The sequence below is a fragment of the Pipistrellus hanaki genome (genome assembly GCF_964339955.1).
Source record: "Pipistrellus hanaki genome assembly, chromosome: X".
In the NCBI taxonomy this organism is placed as follows: Eukaryota; Metazoa; Chordata; class Mammalia; order Chiroptera; family Vespertilionidae; genus Pipistrellus; species Pipistrellus hanaki.
In genome coordinates this window covers 32213360-32239073 of record NC_140524.1, presented here as the reverse complement: position 1 = coordinate 32239073, position 25714 = coordinate 32213360, and the positions used below count along the sequence as shown (strand labels likewise).

General features: G+C 39.0%; 1 protein-coding gene across 6 annotated transcripts in view; it reads left to right on the top strand.

The window, feature by feature from the left end:
* The window catches only part of GRIA3 (glutamate ionotropic receptor AMPA type subunit 3), a 332083-nt gene that overhangs the window by 236431 nt on the left and 69938 nt on the right, over window positions 1-25714 (top strand). For all 6 annotated transcript variants that reach the window (XR_014793766.1, XR_014793767.1, XR_014793768.1 and 3 more), the window contains exons 8-11: window positions 3399-3503; window positions 5537-5644; window positions 6992-7198; window positions 21535-21911. Coding sequence is in view for 3 of the 6 variants with exons in the window: in XM_084870792.1 (XP_084726918.1) it covers window positions 3399-3503; window positions 5537-5644; window positions 6992-7198; window positions 21535-21911 (797 nt within the window). In the remaining 3 variants the exon portion in view is untranslated. The remainder of the gene's footprint in view (window positions 1-3398; window positions 3504-5536; window positions 5645-6991; window positions 7199-21534; window positions 21912-25714) is intronic.

Genomic DNA, 25714 nt, shown 5'->3' with positions numbered 1-25714 from the left:
CTGCAAGCCTGGTCACCTCCAACTGCCCTCCCCTGATGGCCTGATTGCCCCCAATTGTCCTGACTTGCAGGCCTGGTCCCTCCCAACTGCCCTCCCCTGCTGGCCATCTTGTGGTGGCCATCTTGTGTCCACATGAGGTGGCCATCTTTGACCACATGGGAGAAGTGTGTTGGAGTTACAGTCAATTTGCATATTACCTCTTTATTATATAGGAGGATAGAAATCAGGCTACCAAAATGAAAAATAAGAAATTAATTTTATTAGTAAAAAAGATTAATTATACTATTGCACAAATAATTCCTAAATAATTCCTACATGTCTAACTCACTGATAAAGTTCAAGCTTTAAGCCAAGTAAATAACCTTTCTCCCCAACCCCTAATGATCAAACAATCAAAAGAATCTGTGTAGCTGGCTCTCTTTGATTATCTCTTTCTACAGGCCAGTCTCTTCCTATTACTCCGGAGGCTGGAAAGTATCAATCTTTTTCAATAGTGGATGATCCCTCGTGATAAATGCTCAGTAAAACACCATTCAGAGGGACTTCAAAGGAGAATTATCTGAAATACTTAAAGTTTTTATTGTATTAAAGAAATCTCATTTTATTTGAGTTAATTATAAATAAGAATGTGTGATGTAAAAGCATCCCTCATTGTGACTAGTGCATAGTTGTTGCTCAATAAATCAGTAGCTTCCTTTACAGAAATCTGGTAAAAGCATTGCCTGATAGAGGTTCCTCTGGGGCCTGTTTAGTGAATAAATAAGCACATTATTCATTCAGTAAACATTTATTGAGCACTAACAACCATGTATCAGGCTCCAAGTTAGTATGCAAATATGAAATAAGATGAGGGGAGCTCACATATAAATAGTTAATGTGTAAACAAATGCTTTTAAAGAACTTAAAGCCACTTGCAAATTGGGTAATCGTTCTCCTCACAATTGACATAGTAAAAAGATCTGCCTCAGCCCAATCTACTGAAATATGTCACAATGTTAAGTCATTGAGATTTGTCTACTTGTTCAGTAAACATTTACTGAGCACCTGCTCTATCCCATTTAAGCTGAGAACACAGAAAAAGAATGTCTCATCTTGAGATGCTCCCAACATAGTAGGGGAGATGGAAATACATAGATTATTAAGATGCTAGTTTAAGTTCTACAGAGGTTGCAGTGGGAACCCCGAAGAGAAATACCTAATATAGACTAAGATGGGAGTGGGTAGAATTAAAGGAAAGACCCCAGATAAAATTATGGGAAACTCACTTACATTCACATCTTTAAAAATAGACTTCTCTCTGAGTGGGAATCCATTTCTACTTCTGCTCACCAAAATTTCTAAACATGGGGTATGAAATCTATTGGACATATCTAGACGGTTGTCCAATTTATATATCATGTTTAAATAGGCTGGGACTTTAGAAATATATAATTTTCAATGAGACTTGAAAAGTTTGCTATTTTCAGTAATGAAGAATTTTCTTAATAAGTTCCTATGCCAGTGTCTCTGTCCTGCCTATATCCTCTCCTGGAATTCAAAATTCAAAATAGACTGTAAAGAATAGACCATTCATGTATCACAGAATGTACCAGATTCATTCTACTACATAAGCAATTTCTATCTCAACAAAGGCCCTTTTCTTTAACTTGAAGTGTGACATCACCTTCTCTGCAAGCCTAAGCTAACAATAGTGCTTAGATTTGTTGGGTCAGTAGGGCAATCATCATGTCTTCAGGAAATCACTTTGGAGCATTTCTCTTTCAATAGTAATTCCTGTTTCCTAGTGGTGATGAACAAGTCCCCTTCACTTTAAAACTATGCTCCCTAATATTCGCCATCAATTTTCCCGTCTGCAGCGCAAGCCCATTACTTCTGACTTGCTTAATAGCATGTCACTTAAGACAAATAAGTGATGAAAAAGTATTTCAGTCCTGGTTCGTGTGGCTCAGTGGTAGAGCATCAACACAAGCACTGAAGAGTTTCTGGGTTCGATTCCCAGTCAAGGGCTTGTAACTGGGTTGCATGTTCATTCCCCGCCCCAGTCAAGGTGCATGCAGGAAGCAACCAATCGATTGTCCCTTTCACATCTCTCTCTCTCTCTCTCTCTCTCTCTCTCTCTCTCTCTCTCTCTCTCTCTCTCTCTCTCTCTCTCTCCTTACCTCCCTCTCCCCCTTTCTCTCTCCCCCATTCCACTTTCTCTAAAAATCAACAGAAAAATATCCTCAGGTGAGAATTAACAAAAAATAAAGAATAAGTATTCCATTGTTTCTTCCTAGGAAAATGAGACATATCCTTTTTCCTTAAAGCAAATTCCTCAGTCCTTACTCACCAAATGAGCTATTTAAGGGTATAACAATATTAACTTATATCTATAGAGGGTCTTCATATAGTGTTGCTAAACTGTAAAATAAGGAAATCTCTCCACCCAGCAGAGATGGCCTCTTATTAGTTAGTGCATTATACTGGGCCCAGATCCAAGAAAAATTGTGGCACAGGTGAATCTGCATTTGGCATCCCAAATAGGTCTCCAGGCTGTACCAGTATCTCTAGCTTTCTTATCTAGTATTCCATAGTCCTGATTCCTTAGACTTAACCAATCTCATCAGTGTAAAGATTATCCCTCTATGGCCTAGCTCTATCCTACCTGTCTATAGCTGGGCTTAAATTAAATAAGAGGAAAAACTCACCCTGTTACCATGGCAGCTGGTAAATATATAATCCTCTCAAGAAATGGAGCTAAGTTCACTTTGATTAATAATAATTATCAATATACCTGGCATGTATTGCAATGCTTACTATATGTCAGCCACTGTTTTAAACATTACATATGTATAACTAATTTAATCCTCCTCAACTCAAAAATATAGGTACTTCTAGGATTTTACAGACTAGGATGTTGAAATAAATATGTATTAAGGAATATACCCAAGGTCATACAGTTAGTAAGTGATGAAGCTAGGATATGAATACAGGAGCTCCAGAGCTCCTGAAGCCATTTATGTTCAGATATTGGGAATACTAAGATAAGCCATAGCCCCAAAGGAACTTACAGTTTAGAAAAATGCATTACCCTTATTAGGATTACTCTTCAGGCTAATCCTTTAAGAAGAGACAAATGGAAATTTCAGGCCCCTGAAAAAGTAGTGGTAGGGCCCTCACTATATCATCTAGGTAACTGCCTATCACACCTACTCAAAGCTCCATAATTACAAGGTATACCTAGCAAATACTGGGGAGAAAATGAAGATCTGTCTAGACATGATCTGGTGGATAAATAGCTCAATGATTCAATATAAAAGTTCTCCAAGACTCCAAGATCTATCAGCAGACCTCATCCCAGGGACCTAGAAGGCAATAATGTGGTGCTCTTTTAAAGTTTTATATTTTTTTTCTACCAGGTGCAAGTACAGGGAATGACTGGAAACATCCAATTTGACACTTATGGACGTAGAACAAATTATACTATCGATGTGTATGAAATGAAAGTCACTGGCTCTCGAAAAGTAAGTAACCAAAACCCATACGCAAAGAAAAAGTCTTTTTGAAAAGTGACAGTACCCAGATGCAAGAAAACAGGTCTTAGAAAACATACAAAGAGCAAATTCCCACATATCATTTCTGCCTTTCTATTCAGTGAAGAGTGTAGATATGATAGAGTTGTCTTGTAAACAGTGTTCCAACTACACAGTTTAAAAAGAGTATTTCCTTCCGAGTCTGGTTCTGTTAGACTCAAGTGTTATTAACAGCTTTCTACAATAAAGGAAAGGAGTCACATATTTTACAGAATGTTTTTAGTTGAACAGAGGCTGCCAACGTTACATACAGTTTTAGCAAAAGAACTGGAAAGTAGTTATCGCTTTGCTTTGTCAACTTACCCACAAAAGGACTTGAACAAAGAACCTTTCTCTAGAGCTAAATGTTATAATGACAACTTTGCTTCTATCACACTAATAGTTGAGTTGGGTATTAAGTAGAGATTTAGTAACCATCTGATAAAACCTCATAACATAAAATATCTGTGTCATTTCTACAGTATACTCACTGGTTTCCTGCCCCCATATCCCAGGTTTCCTACAGCTCAAAGCAAAGTATTTTTCTGCTATATGAGTTTAAAGAAGAAAAGGCTTATCATCCTACATGGGATAAATTATTTTACAAAATGCCAGTAATGGTGATGTGGGCACAGAAACCCCCAGGATGAAGGAACAGCACTGTGTGTGTGTGTGTGTGTGTGTGTGTGTGTGTGTGTTGGGGTTGGGGTTTTGGTGAGTGTGAAAGACAGGACAAAATCTGTTACCAGTGGGAACGTTCTTTGTCCCCACCAGTTGCTTGTGGGGGGGGATTTTTTTCCCATATCCTGAGAAAAATAATTTTCTGAGACTCACATGGGAGGAAGTGGTATTATAGAAAACTTTATTTCTATGGAATTAAACCCTTGAGTTACAAATACCCCATTTCCCATTGTCACACCAAGGAAGAAGTGTAGCTGGGGCTTTAGCAGAGTTAGAATCTGAGCCAGTGTCCAAAGTTTTCTTTCCATATTGGAGCAGTGTCCAGTCCAGCATCAGGCTAACTTAGCTTGTATTTCTCACAGCAGTTCATTAGTCCACTGTGTGTGAGGTCCACATGGCCCTGGGTCATACCAGCAAGTGCAAGAGAGTCAATTGTTTAGGGGATAATGTATCCCCATATTTTCATGGGCTTGAAGTGCCCTGCCTATTCTGGATAATGATTTCTGTCTCCAATGGTATCTTTTTATGGCACCTCAACTTCACTGTGCATGTGCCCGTCTTTCCCTTTGTCCAGTCCCTTCTCCCAGTAAGCCTCAAGGAATGGGTTGGTGGTTCCCAGGGGAGTGTGGAATTGCAGTTTCCTGGTGAAGCTGCCCACATGTCCCTTTTGCTCCTTTCCTATCTTATCTAATAAATAAAGAATGTGCAAATTGACTATCATGCCATCACAAAGATGGTAGTTCCCATAGCCACAAGATGGCAGTGCCCAGTCCCCTCAGCCCCACAAGAGTTTTCCAGTACTTTCAGCCCAGCTTGGGGGGGGAGAGGGGGGAGGCACATGATGCAGCCGAACCAATCCTCAGTTCCCCAGCACCCAGGGCTGGCCCAAGGTGCAGGCAAGCCTCTTATGTCGGCTGCCCAGCTGCCTAGGGCCAGCCCAAGGCACAGGCAAGCCTCAGATATCAGCTGCCCAGCTGCCCAGGGCCACCTGAGGCTCAGGTAACCTAGGCTTGTGCTGCCAGTAGTGGCAGCAACAGAGGTGTGATGGGGGCATCGCCTTCCCCTGATCACCGGGTTGCCTCCCACTCCTGAGGGCTCCCGGACTGTGATAGGGGGCAGACAGGCTGAGGGACCCCCTTTCCAGTGCATAAATTTTCATGCACCAGGCTTCTAGTTATTAGTAACTAGCTAATCACAATGGTATCAAAGCAACTAATTTTTTTTTCACTCCACAATAGCACTTCAATTTCACGTGCTTTTTGAGTGAAAAGTGGGCAACCAGATCAAATGTCTGTTCTTTCTAGGCTGGCTACTGGAATGAGTATGAAAGGTTTGTGCCTTTCTCAGATCAGCAAATCAGTAATGACAGTGCATCCTCAGAGAACCGGACCATAGTGGTGACTACCATTCTGGTAAGTATGGACAGATAGTAGGTGAACTTTCTATACATCAAGACTTCTAAGCAGCGTACAGACTGTCAAACCTCAGAGGGAAGGTAGGGGACGGTGGGGGCAAAGGGGAGAGATCAACCAAATGATTTGTGTGCATGCATATATGCCTAACCAGTGGTCATGGACAACAGGGGGTGGGCATACATGGGGAGGGGTTTGGGATGGGAATGGGGGGATGAAGACAATTATGTGATACCATAATCAATAAAGAATTTAAAAAAAAGACTTCTGCTTTCTGAAAAGCATAATTCAACCAGTAGGAAACACCTCAAGTTCAAGCAGTGAAAAATTCCAACATGTCATATTAGGAATCTTTCAAAGTATCCTGACATTATTATGAACTGAATGTCATGTTTAAAATTAAAATAATGAGAATTTAAGATATTATTCTCCTCTTTACCTGCTCCTTCCATTAAAGGTCTAATGCTTCATCTGGACTTGAAATCTAATTCTTCATTGTGGGGGAAACAGCATTGTGTAGAGGAAACTAGATTATGGTTCTTATATTAGGTCCAGTCTACTACTGGTAAACTATAAACTTGAGCTTACCTATATTTCATAACTTCTCTGAGCCTCAGGTTGTGCTTTTTTAAATTTATTGAATGAATATAATAATCTCCTGCCTCTGTCATAAGACCATTTCAAGGCAATATTCACCATATAAAGCTTTTCTGAATAGTTCAAAGTACTATTTAAAGGAGAAATAGTATTCTCATTTAGTTTTAAAATATGTTTCTAAAAGCTTATGTGTTTTACTGCTGACTAAAGTATGAACCTGAGTTCAAAACAAGTATGCCAGTAGGTCTAAAATTGTGATTAATTGAATAGAGATTTGCCTGGAGTTAACCTTTCATTTAAACATACATATCAAATTCTTACTTAGTTCTAGGTACTATATCAGACTCTGAGGATATAAAAATGAATAAACCACAGACCCTGACCCCTGGGCTGTCTATGGTTCATACCTGGTAGATCCCAAGAAGACAAAAGCAGTTCATCTTCATGTAACTAAGGAAAATACTCTGCCCAGTTTAAGTAAATCAAAGACTTTACAAGTAGAAACTGGTCTCTCTTTGGAACTCTCAAAAATAATCTAAATCTTTCTCTACTTCCTTAAATCATGAGTTATGGATTCCAAGAAATATGTAGCCCAATAAATAGGCTTATTTATGCCTTCTGCTTATTTAAAGGCTCTTTTTTACATACCAAAGTGCAATAACCATGGTGGGGAGGGGCAGTTTCGTGGTTACATTTATCTTCTCTCAGAAAAATGTATAAGATTATTTGATCTCCTTTCTGGTCCCAAAGGAATCACCATATGTAATGTATAAGAAGAACCATGAGCAATTGGAAGGAAATGAGCGATATGAAGGCTATTGTGTAGACTTAGCTTATGAAATAGCCAAACATGTAAGGATCAAATACAAATTATCCATTGTCGCCGACGGGAAATATGGTGCAAGGGATCCGGAGACTAAAATATGGAACGGCATGGTTGGGGAACTTGTCTATGGGGTAAGTTCTTTTCAACTCTATTTTAATTTACTTCTATGCTTTCCAATTAACAAAGATAGAGGATTTAATTCTCAAGTGCAATACTTATGCAATTGTATAGTTTTCATATGGTCTGAAAAAAAATGGTTTTCTACAGTTGAATTCTGTAAAAGGAGCTTATCAATAGTATCCTTTGGGCAACAGGATTATATTACTAAAAGGAAAGTAGAATTGGGAAAATCTATCTGGCAACATTAAGTACAGTCTGCCCTCTATTGAAAATCTGTTCCTTCTGTGTTCCCTGTCTCAGGCAACAGAATCACTACCCACGTAGTTGCCTAAGCAACCTGATTTCTTTTCTCCTTGTTCCTCTCATATTTATTCAATCACTGTATCCTATAAATTCTACTCTTAGGTATGTCTCTCAAATCTAGACACACTCTTCATTCGCATCATCATCAACTTAGTTAAGATTCTTACCATTTGTTGTTCATTTAACTGGTTTCCCTGGCTCTGCTCTTTTTGTTGTTGTTGTTGTTGTTGTTGTTATCTTTTATTTTTTAAACTTCTTTATTGATTAAGGTATTACATATGTGTCCATATCCCCCCATTATTCCCCCAACCCTCCCCCACTCATGCCTTCACCACCACCCCTGTTGTCTGTGTCCATTGATTAGGCTTATATGCATGCATACAAGTCCTTAGGTTGATCTCTTCCCCTTACCCCCACCCTCCCCTATCTTCCCTCTGATCGATGCTTCTCTGTCTCTGGATCTATTTTTGTTCATCAGTTTATGTTGTTCATTATATTTCATAAATGAGTGAGAGCCTGCCTCTGCTTTTATCCTGGCAAATCAGTTCTCCGCATTATTATAATTTCCCACTTTAAAAATCAGGATAAAATTCAAATTCCTTAGCATAGCAAATAAGGCACTTTATAATCTGGCACCTGCTTATCTCTCTAGTTTCATCTTGTACTCTTTCCCACTCACACTCAATGTCCCATCTACTAAAGTATTTGTTGTTCCCTGAAAGTGCCCAGCTCTCACTTAGAGCATTCCTGGAAGTATGGTATCTTTGTCTTAACCAGCAAACATCATCTACCAGTCCTCCAGAACTTAGAGGTATCAACTCTTTAAGGAAGCTTTCCCTAATCCCATTTACCCACCTGCAGTCAGGTTAGGTGCCCCTGCTTTTTCCTTCCTTAGAGTACTTTCTGAACTTGTATTATAATGATCTATTTACAAGTTCAGCTGCCCCACCTAGATGATCCTTAGCACATGATGTAAGTTCAACAAATACTTGTTAAATTAATGAATGAACAGAATGGTTCTGCCAAGGACTTGCCCATGGGCCAAGTACAAAAGAATTATACTAATAATTGGGGCTTTTAAAAGAGTACAGCAGTGTCTTTAGGGCTCCTCTGTGGCTTTGCTTGAAAAGATTTTGGCCTCCGATTAGGAATATTAGATCTTGGGCTGCCTAGTGTAGCAGATGGAGAAAAGTAGAACTGGTCATAACACCCCACTGGATGAACCAGTAACTGGAAAACTAACTCAAGTGCAGGTTGTGGCAGAAAAGGATTAATTTAACAAGAAAGGATTATTTGCAATGACCAGTCTCTGTCTAGATAATCGGTTAGGGCAGTGGTTGGCAAAATCATTAGTCAACAGAGCCAAATATCAACAGTACAACGATTGAAATTTCTTTTGAGAACCAAATTTTTTAAACTTAAACTTCTAACGCCACTTCTTCAAAATAGACTCACCCAGGCTGTGGTATTTTGTGGAAGAGCCACACTCAAGGGGCCAAAGAGCCTCATGTGGCTCACGAGCTGCAGTTTGCCAACCATGGGGTTAGGGGAGCAGAGAGGAGTCTAGAGGGTGAATATACTGAGAAATAGCTGTCAAGGGCAATTGTGGGGGGGGGGGGGAGATGGAGTCAAAGGTAAACTAATCTGTCGCTTCGCACAACAATTTTAAAACTACAACTAAAAGACAAAACGTCTATCACCCAGAACCACAGGAAAGCTGGCTGAACAAAAGTCTTACAACTAGAAGGACAGAGAAAGGAACACAAGCGCTGAAAAGCTGAGGTACAGAAGCACATGAATCGGACTGGTTGCAGGTGATTGGGCGCACAGCTTTTTTTCAACCTGAAGGGAAACAAGCTCCCGATCACTTTGAAATCCAGTTTCTGGGGACACGCGGGGGCCCAGATGCCTATGGGGAGAAGCTGGTATGTTGGCCATTGAGTCCCAAAGTGAGGGTGACTTTTTTGCAGAGGTGCATGCAGCAATCATTGTTTACTGCACTGGAGCACAGGGACGTGGGGACTTGGAAACTTGGAAAGGCAGAGACGGCTGATGGGAGCCATTGCTGTTTGCCATGCCCCAGCCTAGTGACATCCTGAAATCCCCCTCTGCCCTGAGACCCTGCCCCACCCTGAGGCCCCGCCCCGCATATTCTACAAACCTGCCTGGCCTGCACTGTGGCAACTTAACGAAATAAACTGCAGCCCCAGTCAGACTGCACCAAAACCGCCAAGTCCCTAGCAAAGAGGAGAAAACTGTAGTTCTTGCTATAGCTCCTGCTGGGTGGCCTCAGACAGTAGCTGACCTGCACCCCATTGGAGATTCAGAAACCAGTGTATCAACTATTCTCATAAGGGACACATTCAAGAGGCAGACTCAGTGAACACCAAAGCCCTACTGGAACAACTCCTGCCCTATAAATACGTCTCCAGCACAGCAATTCTTCCATTATAGACACAGCAGGTCCTCATAGCCAATTAGTCTGGAGGTCAATTCCTCTCAGTGACACCAACAAAAATCAAGACTTAACTACAACAAGGCTGTACACACAGTCCTCAAAGGGGTGCACCAAGAGTGTCCACATCAGGTAACTGGGAGGCTGACCCATTGAACCATATAGGACACCCAGCAAACAAAGCTACCCTACCAACTCAGGGAAGCAACGAAAGTGAGGAGGCAAGAAAATAGATCACAAAAGAAAAAATGGAGGAGAACAAATGACTGGACATAGAGTTCAAAACCAGTTATAAGGTTTTTCAAGAATTTCCTAGAAAAGGCCAATAAATTTAGCGAGACCCTCAAGGATATGGAAAAGGACCAACTAAAAATTAAACATACACTGACTGAAATAAAAAATATTATATAGAGACCCAACAGCAGACTACAGGAATGCAAGAATCAAGTCAAATATTTGGAATACAAAGAGGCAAAGGACACTCCTCTGGAGAAGCAAGAAGAGAAGAGAATCCAGAAAGTTGAAGATAGTGTAAGAAGCCTCTGGGACAACTTTAAGCGTACCAACATCAGAATTATGGGGTGCCAGAAGAAGAGAGAGAGCAAGACACTGAAAACCTATTTAAAGAAATAATGACCAAAAAATTCCCCCAGCTGGTGAAAGAAATAGACTTACAAGTACAGGAAGCACTGAGAACCCCAAACAAAAGGAACCCAAAGAGGACCACACCAAGACACATCATAATTAAAATGCCAAGAGCAAAAGATAAAGAGAGAATCTTACAAGCAGCAAGAGAAAAACAGTTACCTACAAGGGAGCACCCATATGATTATCAGCTGATTTCTCAACAGAAACTATGCAGGCCAGAAGGGAGTGGCAAGAAATATTCAAAGTGATGAATAGCAAGAACCTACAACCAAGATTACTCTACCCAGCAAGTTATCATTCAGAATTGAAGGGCAAATAAAGAGCTTCACAGATAAGAAAAAGCTAAAGGATTTCATCACCACCAAACCAGTATTATATGAAATGCTAAAAGGTGTTCTTTAAAAAGAGGAAAAAGAAGAAGAAAGTAAAGATAAAAATTATGATCAACAAATATGTATCTATCAACAAGTGAATCTAAAAATCAAGTGAATTAAAAGTCTGAGTAACAGAATAAACTGGTGAACATAATAGAATCAGGGGCATAAAATGAGAGGGGGTTGATAATTCTCAGGGGGAAAGGGGTGTCTGAGTGGGGGGTATGGGAAGAGACTGGACAAAAATCATACACCTATGGATGAGGACAGCGGGGGTTGGGGGTGGATAAGGGCAGAGGGTGGGGTGGGGACCGGGTGGAGGGGAGCTATGGGGTGAGGGAGGAGAAACAATTGTAATATTCTAGACAATAAAGTTGTTGTGTTTTTTTTAAGAGCAAATGTTGCCTGGATGGCGTGGCTCAGTGTTTGAACATTATCTATGAACCAAGAGGTCATGGTTCAATTCCCGGGTTGTGGCTTGATTCCTAGTGTGGAGCATGCAGGAGGCAGCCAATAAATGATTGTCATCATTTATGTTTCTCTCTCTCCCTTCCTCTCTGTAATCAATAAAAATATATTTTTTAAAAGAAGCAAACATCCAGGTTACCTATTGGACTGAAAGTTCAGGATAAGGACTCTAATGCTTGAATATGGAAATCAGCAAGAATATGGTGTAGCTTTTCAATTATAATATAGAGCTTGGGTCATTAATAAGTTTTTGGAACAGGTCCTCTGGAACAAAAATGAAGGCAGAAGCTAATTTCTAAAAATAAGGGCACAGAAAGGGAATTAAGTCTTAAAATGAGACTGGACCTAAAGTGTAAAAATTAGGGCACTATCCTCCAGTCAGACAAGCAGCAAAGCAGTTTGAACCTTAGCCCCCAGCTATGGAGCTGAAGCCAATTATCTCCTGTCTTGGTTCAAGCTTAGTCCTGGAAACTGGGGCAGGGCTGAGTTGTAGATGAGATTCAAGTGAACCCAGTTATAGAAAAGAGAAGAACTTCTAATGCCAGAGAGAGAGAATTGAACAAGGGACATAATACCTGTCATACTTTCCAAGGACTCTGAGAAGCTCTGAATGGTCTTGACATTAAGAACAAGCTTTAAGCTCTTATTTTACAAGTTGGTGATCAAGTCTTCTCTTCCCTGTCCCTCTTTTTCCAAACACTCAGGGTCCAAAAGGTCCTGTATTGCTCACAGCTCTTCAGTGCTCTTACTCACTTTTTGCTCTAATAAATAAATGCCTGGAATGCAGTAATCCCCAGCCAGTATTCATTAAATTGAGTTCATGGTATGAGCTTGTAGTGACCCAATGATTTGAACCCAGGTCTCTGATTATGAAGTTGTTCTTCAACCATTGCCCTCTACTGCCAACGTGTTGTTTCAGACCCTAAAAGATAGTTGATATTTACTGCAAAAGCTTTTGGTGCCTTAGCCATTCTGAGAAGAGTGTTTGGCCACAGAAGCATGGCAATGAAGTTATAGTGTCAGTTTCTGCTGGGCCAGAGTAGAACTGACATGAACTCTCCCAGCCCATCATGATTCAATAGACAGAGCTCTCTAGTGTCTCAAAAGAAAACCTGCCACTCTCTGTAAATAGCTCAGTGCCCTTCTGGCATTGAGTGGGACATTAGACATAGTGATGTAGATCAAGGCAGATTTCCTGACACTGTTCAGACAAAGACCAGCTTTCTCACTGGATTTTGATCTCTCTTCTGGCATGTCCTCTGCACTGAACTCACTTAATCTCCACATTCCTCTTTCCAATTTGTGTATGTATGAGGGAGCTTGAGAATTAGAGAGTTCCTTATTTGTTTAGTAATCTATCTCTCTACTGCTGAATAGGTTAAAATTCCCCTGGAGAAATCTTCCCATCTTTTCCTTCCAATTCTTTCTACTGAAGACAAAAGCAATATAGCTAAGAAAAGTGCTTATAGAAATGATCTCTTCTCTCCCATGACCAAGTTTCTGATGCTTTCTGGGATTATAACACAGGGTTATTCCAGGGAACTGACAACAAATCAATCCATTTAAGTGGAGTGCCAAATTTTACTTTCCTCTAAAGCCTGTGGCTATAAAAAAAAATTGATGTTTTGTCAAGTTTAGAGTGAGAGCTCTCTGTTAGAGAAGATGATGATCTCATAAGCTAAATGTGTCTTCATCTTCATTTAGAAGTTTTAATCTTTAAGCATGAGGGAGTATTCAACTTCTCTACCATTGGGAGAAATGGAGAAAAGTTAAAACACAGGCATTTGTTTCTGACAGACCTGTCTCCTTTTGTGGCTTGCAAGCCACTTAAGAAAAAGAAGGGCAGAAAATCCCCAGTGACTTCCCTAACTGCTTAATAAGCAAAAGGACAAAGAACATGGAACTATTTCTTACAATGAACATGAAAACTTCACAGATAGGCACTGCTTTATCTTAGGGCATTTTCTTTTATACTTTAAGTATATAAAACAGATCAGATTTTTTAAAAATGAAAATGGAAGAAAAAAGCATTGCAAGAGATTTCTGCGATAAGTATCAAGAGTCAAAATGAATTAAGTTTAGTAAAGAAGAAATAATCCATTCAGCCTCTTTACCTAAGATTTCTAAATGGTCTTTTTTTCCCCTTTAAGGAAAATCAAGTCAAGATTTATATTCACTAAAGTCTATTTTTGTAACAAATGTCAGTAGGACACAATGTGCCCATTGTGTAAGCTCTTCAGAACATTATAGACTTGAAACTGTCCACCTGCATTTAACAGTTTTGATTTTGAGCTGAATGTCTATAACATTGTGACATGGTAATTGTCTCCAGCTCAAATGACTTACAGAACCACAAGTTTTTATGGCTCCCAAATAGCATGTGTTTTGAAAGTATGTTTGAAAATGTTCTGCTGCTAGCATTGTTCTTAGGCATCCTTTAGCCTACCTTTTCATTCACTTTACAGATAAATATGAGAACTAGCTAGGACTGGGCATTAGAACTTCCAATTGAGTAAACCAAGAAACTATGACCTGATGTATGAGAGGAATGACAGGAAAAGTGCCAGGGATAGTGATAAGGTAAAAAAAAAAAAAATCACACATCTTGGCAGAACCTGGACCATATAATTCAGGTTTCATGACACCTGGTCCAGTTTACTAAGCTTGTGAAACTATGGGAAGATTGGTTTTATATCAGATATAGTATCTCCACCTGCCTTCAAGGGATTTACAATCTAGTTGGATTATAAGATTTTTTCAGCCAAGATCCCCATGCTACTTATCTGTAGCCTCCAGGACAATATACATCTTTAGTTATCACTGAAATATTTGAAAACCCAATGAAGACAACTGGGAGTTCTCTGCCCTTTGAGAATAGATATCATCTAACACAAAAAGAGAGTTGGGGAAAGGGCTGGAAGAAAATTGAGGTCTAATTTACAAAAAGACACCTCCCAGTGAGCACCTGTCATGTTCCTTATGTTTCCAGAACTTAGAACTAAGGATAAAGGCAGGGGGTGGAGGGGGCAGTTTGTTGCCTTGATAAAAGCCACACAAACTACTGTCCAGATTGGTACCTCTGGCTTAGAATATAGCAGAGCACTTGGGGATGAAAATGGGATTGGGAACAGTTGATTCCAGATCACATCCCTTGGGCATCCTCAGACTCTTTCACACTCCCAGGACAAATGGCAATTTTATAGATATTATTCACACTGACATTTCTCTACCTAGAAGAAATTATCTCTTAAGTTGTCACTATCCTAAGATAGATTCATTTTCCATTAAGAAAGACAGAAAGTCGATCTGTCCTTCCAGCTAAAAGGCAGAGAAGCAAAGGTGCAGTAACAGATGACAAATCTTCTCCTTTATTCTTCAGGTGATTACACTAGGCTTTGGCAGAAGGGCTGATGGTTTGATAAAAGTGCCTCTTTCTTTCAAATGATGCATATGAACTCCAGGAAGGAGCATTAATGTCACATGGAAGTCTGCCACTCTGAGCAGAGAGAATGGGGAAATATTTCCAACCAAATTTACTCTCACAAGGTCTTTACTCTGATCCAGGGACACTTCCTAACCAATAGATCCAGACTGGGACATCTGTTCTGAATAAAGAAATGAGGATATCCTGTTGTGACACTGCTTGTTATTGCACAGATTTAAATAGACCACATTCCTTTCTCCAGATCTTAACAATTGCTGACAGTAAAATCCCATATAGTACAGCCAATAAAGCAGTTTACATCCTGTCCCCCAACATGCAGCAATTATATTCCTATTGTCTAATTTGATTCTGCACCACTCCTTTTCCAACGCACTTAAAATTTTCAAAGGAAATATCTGCCAAAGGCCACTAGAACTTCCTGTTTGATATAGGGAAAAGACTGGTCATGTCTAATTCTTCTTTCAGATAACGTAATATCTTCTTATGCATTACACCCCAGTACATTATCTAACTCTTTCTCCCATTCTCTTTGCTTTTCAAAAAGTGCTTTAAAATGGTGGCTGACAAGCTCCTGCTCATGCGTAGGTCTCCAGGTGGGTTCCAAGATTTGTATCAGATAATCAGGTGAAACTACTTTTAAGCTACAAATAAAGCCTTCCGCCTAAAAAAAAAAAAGTGAATGACAATAAAACTGCCATTTCTGTCTCAAACCTGTCAGACTCTTAAGTGCATCATCCCCATACGCTTGAGTTTGTTGTTTCAAGTTTTATAAAATTTGCAACTTTGGCAACCCACCTATGAAAAGATTATAAACTCCCTCAGGCTAAATCCCCTCCAATGATGCAGTTTCTTCTGTTTTGCCACTGGCACATGGAAAAATCAAACCTAATTTGGTGTGTTTACTGAGCCCACACAGCCACTCTTAAGCTGCTTGATTAAAATCCTTTAAGCAGTCAAGATGTAAGCAAAAGCATTAGCAAACTCTTACCCTGAGCTTTTCCATTTGCTGAGTTTTGTCCATAACCTGAAATACCCTCATACCTCCTACTTTCCCACCTACATTTCAGAAAATTGCCTGCCTATTGCTAGCACAGACAAAGCCTTGAGGACAAAGGACCACAAAACTGCTTCCGTATACCACAAGAAAGCACTTCACTACTGAGTCAGAAGTTCTCCTACTTCTAGCCCCATGGATAATTACACTCTCTCCCAGCCATAACTGACTTTCTTAAGGAGCAGAGACCAGGAAAGGAATTTGGGAATTGCTTTTTTTCACTTTTCCATCAAAGTTGGCCTCCTAAACTTTAACTTGCCTTGACAGTGACCTTCTCCCTCATCTGCATGCTATGGCAGTCCCAGGAGAGTAAAATGGATATTTTCTGACACTAGTTAGTTATCTGCTCTCACCATTTTCTTAATAATTGTATGGATTTCTCCACAGATATTATGCCAAGTAGATCCTGAGCTCTGAAATAATCAACTATCAGAACTTCCTTTTCATATGAAGGAGGGGATAATGGTGGCAGAGGGCAAGGGCTTCTCCAAGGCTAGCTATGAGCTGATGTGACAGTTCTGCTACTGTTGTCTCACTAAGCATACAAGAGGTGGAAGGGGTTGCCAAGTCCCCTACAGAGCTGGATGTCATTGAGGCTTGAACAGTATCTTCCTCCCCTTCTATTGGTTTAGCCTTCTTCCACCTGATTTTTGTTTTTCCTTTACTTGTTTGTTTTTTGTCTGTAATTGTATTTTTATATTACAATTGACATAAAATATTATATTAGTTTAAAGAGTACAATGTAGTGATTAAACATTTACATAACTTATGAAATGATCACCCAATAAGTCTAGTACCCAACCAACATGTAATGGGTCGTTTTTAAGGTTCAGCATGGAAATTCAACATTTGGAGCCAGGTCCACATCAGTGAGGTTTAATTGAGCACAGATTTAATGCTGTTTTTTATTGAGGGAGTACCATCCAAAAAAAGAAACTCCACCTTCTTTGAAAAAGCTCCTTAGTGTAATGCCCAAGTGTCATAAACCCCAAAGACTACCAGGGAGCCGAATCCTATGCAATTGCAGAAAGCCTATATTTATTTCGGACTAGTCTGAGCTCAGTCCCACTTACACCAACAAGGGCATGGTGAGAAAGAGTAAGAACTTAACATATCAATGGGTTTTATAGGGAGGGTGGTGCCGCTACCTTGGCTGACCTGATTGGTTGGGTTAGGCCTAGGGTCCATTTACCCGGAGCTGGACCCGCCCCACCCTGCTCTCTCACCCCGCCCTGCCCTCTCACCCCGCCTGCCCTCTCGCCCCGCCTGCCCTCTTACCCCGCCCTGCCCTCTCACTTAGAAAGAAACAATTCAGAAAAGGTAGAAAAGTTAAGCTGAGGGGAAAAGGCAAGTGCTTGAGGGAAGCAGGTTTTTCCTGTTGTATTATGTCAAACGTGCTTCAAACTAGGAATGGCTTCCTTTAATAATCTGTTCTTCTATTACCTGTGCCTCGGAACCAGATGAGAAGTCTCACTTTGTCTATTTGGCCACCTGTTGTTAGCATTTAACTGTGCTTATCATCTGGTAGGTGTTTCAGTTACTAAGTTAGGTGTTTTGTTTTGTTTTGTTTTGTTTTGTTTTTCTCTTAAAAGGTGTCAAGATTCTCAAACTCCTTTCTTCACCTGTTTTAAAAAGTGCCTAATTCCCCTAAATTCAGTCCAAAATGATTTTATCACACAAATGTCCCTTATTTCTTCCTTTCAAAACAAATAAATGGCCATTTCTCTTAGAACTATCAATTATTTAGACTTGAAAGATCAAAAACTAGTTAAATTAAGTAACTAAATTCAAATGACATCAAATGGTAAATGAAACTAGCAGGGTATTTTCATATTCTAAGCAGGAGACAGAAATATGTTGGCAAAGACAGAATGTGGCTTCCTCTGTGTATTATCTTGGCATGACAAAGCTCTTTCCAGCTGATTCAGACTACCTTTGCCCAAAAACCCCACTAGTTTTCTGGCCAATTTCATTCTTCTCAGTAGCTTTTGTTTCTACAACAAGGTCTGGCCCCAGGCAAGGGGTAAAATAGATAAAATTTGCCTTTGGCTCCTCTCCAGTTAGAAATGTCACCTAGTGATTCATTCAGGAAATAAGCTTCAATGAGGGGAGAGTTGAAGCTGTACATAAAAACACTGGGTAGAGTAAGTGAAGGACAAAACCTTAAAGGGTCTTGCTTATTCCGCAAATCAATTATCTTCTAAGCCAGACCATGTGAGTAGAATCTGGGGGTACAAAGGTACACCTCCTTTGAGAGAGCAGGACTAAAAAGAAAAACCAGAGAAGGAACATTCAGAGAGATAGGAGGAGAACCCACTGTCCTTGATCTTCAGGATCAAAGAGCCACCGGAAGAGTAAATACAGACATACCAATTTTTATTGTGCTTCACTTTAGTGCATTTTTTTTTTTTTTTTTTTTTTTTTTTTTTTTTTTTTTTTTTTACAAATTGAAGGCAAGACCCTCTACCAGCAAAAATAATATTACTCCTTTTACTATGATACTTTCTTTAGTAGAGCGGTCTGGAATTGAACCCACAATATCTCCAAAGTATGCCCATATAGTGCAAAAGGCTGGTAGTGTCACGTGAACTGTTGATATCTGAAGGAAGGTCTTTGAATTTGGTAACCAAGTATAAACACTGAGTGGCCAAATTATTATGATCTCTGAATGCATAGTAATCTGGCAACTCAGAGTATATCCTATTATAATAAAAGGCTAATATGCAGCCAGGAGTTCAACCAGCAGGCAAGCCAGCCAATCACCCATATAACCTCCCCCTGACCAGGCTGGCGGAACCCCACCTATGCACAAATTCATGCTTCTAATATATATATACTGAGTGGCCAGATTATTATGCATTCAGAGATCATAATAATCTGGCCACTTAGTGTATATATACATATATGATACTTAACACAGTGCCTCACACTGAGTAAGTACTAAATAAATATTAGTTGGCTCCTTATTATCTACACTAGAGGCCCAGTGCATGAAATTCGTGCACGGGAGGAGGGGGGTGTCCCTCAGCCCAACCTGCACCCTCTACAATCTGGGACCCTTTAAGGGATGTCCGACTGCCCTTTTAGGCCCTATCCCATCAGGATTGGGAGTGAAAGGGCAGTCAGACATCCCTCTCACAATCCAGGACTGCTGGCTCCCAATTGCTCACCGGCCTGCCTTCCTGATTGCCCCTAACTGCTTCTGCCTGCCAACCTGATCACTCCCTAACCACTCCCCTGCCAGCCTGATTGATGCCTAACTGCTCCCCTGCCAGCCTGTTTGCCCCCAATTTCCTTCCTCTGCTGGCCTGGTCACCCCTAACTGAGGACTGGGCAGTCCAGGGTGAATGGGATGCTTGGCTTCCTCCATTGTCAGGGGAAACCCTATCCTCCTGCTCTTTCCAGCTCTATAGCTGCGGCCATTTCTGTTTGAATTTATGTATCTTCTATCATTAAAACTTTGTAGCCTTAAGTGGAGGCCTGGGCTGGCCAGAGTGTGCAGAAAGCTTGGCTTCCTCCATTGCTGGGGAAACCCAAGCCTCCCTCCTGCTCTCTTTGTGGCAGCAGCCATCTTGGTGGTATTTATTTGCATACTCGCTCCTGATTGGCTGATGGGCGTGGCTTGTGGGTGTAGTGCAGCGATGGTTAATTTGCATATTACTTTTTTATTATATAGGATTACTCATGAAATTATTTAAGGAGTGTTTCTTAACCAGATTGAGTCAACATAAGTAATTCAAGGTAGTAAAACATCATTTCTTTGAAAACAAACTCTCTTTCAGATTTCATCATTCTCCCTCCACCTCCCAACTGGTAGGGATATTGAGGTATAACTCTATTTAATATAGAATAGATGATCGTCAAAATTGGTGTTTTCACTTCATATCTGATATACCATCCAAAAGCCTTTCCTTGATCAGAAGCATTTTTCTAGGTATGCATTTTTCTAGGTAAGCATTTTCTAGGTATGCCTGGCTCCAGACTAAAATCTACTACTTTTGTAAAGAAATAATTATGGATGACAAAAGAAGTGTAGAAAGTCCTAGTGCCTATTTTTATGGGATCAATATAAAAGCATTGCCTGCCTTTACCTGAGGTAATTATGTAGTGCACTACTAACACATTATTTTATTGATGTAATACATGTGAGTGCTACACTGATATTTATCATTAGAAATAATGGCTTACGATATAGGGTAATATGTGTTCTAATAACTATTTTACCCTTATTATTACCCACACAGAATTCTTTCATGTTTTCATTTATCATTTTTAATAATAAATAACATATTTTAGTCATTTATGGTTTCTTTACTAAGATCTGTTGCAATGATAGATACAGAAATAGAAGATTGAGTCACTGCCTCCAAAGAACCTATCTATAATAATAAAAGCATAATATGCTAATTAGACCAGAGAGGCAAATGACCTTCTGGACGTCCTTCCAGATGACCTTCTGGATGAAGCCATGGAAGCAAGGGCCGAGGCAGAGGCAGCAGCTGCAGCAGGCGGGGCAAGAAAGAGGTGGTTAGGGGCAATCAGGCAGTTAGGGGCAATCAGGCAGGCAGGCAGGTAAATGTTTAGGAGCCAGCAGGCCCGGATTGTGACAGGGATGTCTGACTGCTGGTTTAGGCCTGATCCCAGCAGTCAGACATCCCCTGAGGGGTCCCAGATTGTGAGAGGGCACAGGCCTGAGGGACACCCCCCCCCCCCCATGCATGAATTTCGTGTACAGGGTCTCTAGTGTTTTAACAAACATGCTCTTCAAAAATAATTCAAGGATAATAGCAAACACTCAAGTACCATAGACCTGAGTACTATAGTCCTGTGTCACACCTCATGATGGGGCAGGGGTGGGTGGGTTGCAGTATAACAAGTATAGACTATTATACTCATCCCACAAGAATTTCCAGTCATATAAGCCAGTCAAAGAAAGATAAGTATCACATGATCTCACTTATATGTGGAATCTAATGAACAAAATAAACTGATGAAGAAAATTGATGTAAAGACATTGAAGCATGCAAGAGACTGGTGTATTTTAGAGGGAAATGGGTGGTGAGAAGAGATTAACCAAATAACTTACATTAATTTATGCATAACCCATGGACAGACAATGGTGCAGTGAAGTCCTCAGAAGGAGGTGGGAGCAGGGTGGAGAGGGTCAATGAGGGGGGATGGAGGGGACATTTGTAATACTTTCAACAATAAAGATAAATTTAGAAAATAAAAAAGAATTTCCAGTCAAGTGATGGAAATAAAACATAAGAGCATGGAAATTAAAATAAGAAAACAATTGGTAAACAGTGATATGTCACTAGGGAATAGAAGATGAGTTGCAAGATAGAAAAAAAAAAATCTGAATCAATTACCCTAAGCCAATATGCCTCAGGACAAAAGGACAGCCAGTGTCCTTTTCTTAACATCAAGATAAAGTATTTTAGAACCCACTGAATGCTACTACTTTTCTAACCAAAGCACTTACAAATCAATTGCTTGTAGTAATATAGGACTTTATATTTACACCAAAAAGGTATATTAAGTGGCAAATGACTGATGAAAATACTGTCTCTAAACTTTTTTTAATTTTATTTTTCTAGAGGGCTGATATAGCTGTTGCTCCACTCACTATAACGCTGGTCCGTGAAGAAGTCATCGATTTCTCAAAGCCATTTATGAGCCTGGGCATCTCCATCATGATAAAGAAGCCTCAGAAATCAAAACCAGGAGTATTCTCATTTCTGGATCCCTTGGCTTATGAAATCTGGATGTGCATTGTCTTTGCTTACATTGGTGTCAGTGTAGTTCTTTTCCTAGTCAGCAGATTCAGCCCTTATGAATGGCACTTGGAAGACAACAATGAAGAACCTCGTGACCCACAAAGTCCTCCTGATCCTCCAAATGAATTTGGGATATTCAACAGTCTTTGGTTTTCCTTGGGTGCCTTTATGCAGCAAGGATGTGATATTTCTCCAAGGTTAGTTTCCATGTCATACCCAATGCTTCCTTGTATTTTATGGTCATGATCCATTCATATACATCTCAAGTCCAGATTTCCTTCATTGAACATTCCATCCAATGACAAATTATTATCAAGCCCTTTTGTTTGCTTGCGTCCATGAAATGACTGTGTTATTTGTGTGGCTTTGAATGTCTTTCGTGCATTTCTATGGTAGCGTATATTCATATACATTATAGCAAACATTTGAATTCTGGGTAAAAGCAACATTGCCAACTCATATTAATTTTATTCAGATAAAGCTAATACTAAATCTTTGTTATAGCAACCAGAAATAGTTTTCTCATTGAGCTAAAACATTTTCTCATTTATACAGAGATTGGATCTAGCAAAAATTTGAAAGAAGATAGAACTCTTATTTAAAACCCTTTTACCTTCCACTTTCAATGTCCTTACCTTTTTACATTTTATTCTCTTCCTGCTCAGAACTATCCATTTTAGTATTTTACCCAAGTTTTTCTTTATAATAAAAACTATAAAATTTCTTTTTAAAAAAGAGGAACTCTGTGTGACCTTGAATTGGACAAAGTTTATAAAACAAAAACCACAATGCATTTAAAAAATTGATAAACTGAACTCCATCAAAATTCAATATTTTACATTTCAAAAGACACATTATTCAGAAAATAAAAAGACAAGCCAAGGCTGGGAGAAAATATTAGCAAACTGCACATCTGATAAATGACATATCCTGAATATTTGAATATCTCTTACTATTCAATAAAAAGAGAACCAATCCAATTTTTAAAGTGGACAAAACATTTGAATAGACATTTTTCCCAAAGAAGATACACAAATGGTTAATAAACATATGTAAAGATGCTCACCATCATTAGTCATTAGGAAAATGCAAATTAAAATCAAAATGAGATGCCTCTACACATCCTCTAGAATTGCTATAATCAAAAGGACAAGAGGTGGTGAAGATGTAGAATGACTGTAGCTCTCATCCATTTATAGTGTGAAATGAAAAGTGCTACAAGCCAAATTACAAAATGGTTCAGCATTTTATTGTAATTAGACATAGACTTAAACTATGACAGCAATTCCACTCTTATTTACCTAACAGAAAAGAAAACATGTGTCTATATAAAAACCTATACACAGGCGTTCATAGAAGCTTTATTCATAATAGCCAAAAAATGGAAACAACCCAAATGCCCACCAAAAAATGCATGGATAATCAAAATGTGGCATATCCATACAACAGAATATTATTATATTCAGCAATTTTTAAAAAACTACTTACACATACTACAATGTGGATCAACTTTGAAAACATTATGCTAAATTTGCCGAAACCGGTTTGGCTCAATGGATAGAGCGTCGGCTTGGGGACTGAAAGGTCCCGGGTTCGATTCCGGTTAAGAGCATGTACCTTGGTTGTGGGCATATCCCCAGTAGGGGGTGTGCAAGAGGCAGCTAATCGATGACTCTCTCATCGATGTTTCTAACTCTCTATCTCTCTCCCTTCCTCTCTGTATAAAATCAATAAGATATATTTTTTTTAAAAAGAAAACATTATGCTAAATTAAAGAAGCCAGAGACAAAACACTATGTATTATATGAGTCCCATTTATTGAATTGCATTTACTAGTATATTGTAGTATTCCATTTGTCCACAACAGGCATCTCTATAGAGACATAAAGTATATTAGTGGTTTCCAGGGGAGGTTGGAGGGAGCAGAGAGAGGCTAATTAGGAGCAGAATTAGGGTGAGGCAAGTGAGACTGAATAGAGAAAGTTCAGGGGACAGATTCAGTTTTTATTTAAAATGTTGGCTTTTGGTTAGTTTTGCATTAATTTTGTTTTTTTAAATATTCCATTGAAGTGCTATTTATCTTGATTGATGATATTTTTGCACCCCCTTTAAATTTTGTGCATGGGACAAATGCCCCACTTGCCTTACCCTAGTCCCAGCCTTGTCAGGATTAATTACAAATGAGTATAAGGGAACTTTGGGGAATAAATGTTCCAAAAACAATTATGGTGATGTTTACACAACTCTAAATTTACTAAAATTACTATTTGTACATTTACAGTGGTGAATTTTTATGATATGCAAATGTTATCTCAGTAAAACTATTGAAAATATTGTGAATGTCCTGGACTCACCCACTTAGTTTAAGCGTTAACTCACCTAAACAAAAATGGTAGCTAATTCATAATGATAAAATATCAGAAGCAAATATAGCATCTTTATAATCAGAATAAAATGCTTTGCTCTAAAATAAAATGTTGCAGCTTTGGTAAAATTGAACATGTATCCAAATACTGACCAGAATCAATTACACAAATATTTAGGAATTTTTATTTAGAATATAAGGACTCAGGAAATCACCTAACCAGTTTTTAATTTTTTATTAAATTTATTGGGGTGACATTTGTTAATAAGATTATATAGTTTTCAAGTATAGATTTCTATAATGCATGATCTGTATAGGTTTTTAAAGTATACCTCATTTTGAGATTATTCACTTGGATCACAAAACATTTCAAATGAAGTTTTGCAGTATAATTCACCTGGTAACCATCTTCAACAGGTTTTCAGCATAACGTGGTGAGGTAAGCCATTTGTAGTCATACTTTTTTGCCACCCTTAATCTGTTTGGTCAGATTCTCCAAATTATTTTACTCTCTATTTCATTTGTGTTTAGAATGTGTGTCATTCTGTGATATCACCTGGGAGTACATTTGTTTTGCTAGTTGGCTTTCCTATTTTTTTAAACATTAACTTTAAGAAACCAGGGTTTCTGAATGATCCCATAATTGAATGATCTTTAACATGGCTGGTAATCTGTGTTGAGACAATGCTAAAGTCATTAAGGCTGGAGATTTTATCAGTTTCTATAAGTGAATTTTCAAAACTAAATTTGTGATATCCCCACTGGAGTACTGCATACTACTTTGCATATTTACACAGGTCTCTTAAAAAGTCATTTGTTTTTAGAAGTATTTATGCATATTGCTTTGTTAAGTGAGGTTTAAAGATGATCACCTGAAAATTATAAGCTCAACAATTTTTTTGTAACAGAATTTAAGCTGTGGCTCTTGTGAGGCATTGAAATATGTCAAATTTATACTCCACTAGATACTGTCATACAGAGCAATGGTTTTCAAATTTCTTAACCATAGCCCTCAGTACGAAATTTTCCATCATGACTCAGTACACATATGTGTATATAACAAAAGTGTCACCAGACATTACCCTAACAGTGTACCATGCACTTTGATGTTTTCTATTCTCTTTTAATGCTGATAGAAACTCAATGGAGCACACAGCCTATGGAATAACACTGGTCTAGAGTAAGAAGTATTATCCTTATTGTTCTTTTGAATAATAAATTATTACCTTTCTGAGCGCCATAATTTCTACCATATGGGTGATTTCTCCTTCAATACAGTCTTTTTTGCCCTTTGAAAGCAATTATATCTTTAAGTTTCTTGATAAAAATGTTATACTTCTTAGCATGTTATACTTCTAGTAAGGGGGAAACATGTTTCCCCTTGTCTTGAGAGCTCTATTGGTTATATATTATATTTGCACTCAATTGTATAACAGCAAACCCCACTGAAATACGCTTCTTTATTAGCACTTTTAGAAATTCCTTATAATAACATAGTTGTGCTCTAAGATTCATTGTTGCCTTAATTGCAAATACCAGTATTATACTTTATTTGTTTAATGGCCACACTTAGAATGCAAACACTCCAGTGAGTCCAGAATGTGGGCATGCATTATACTTTTACTTTTCTCAAAA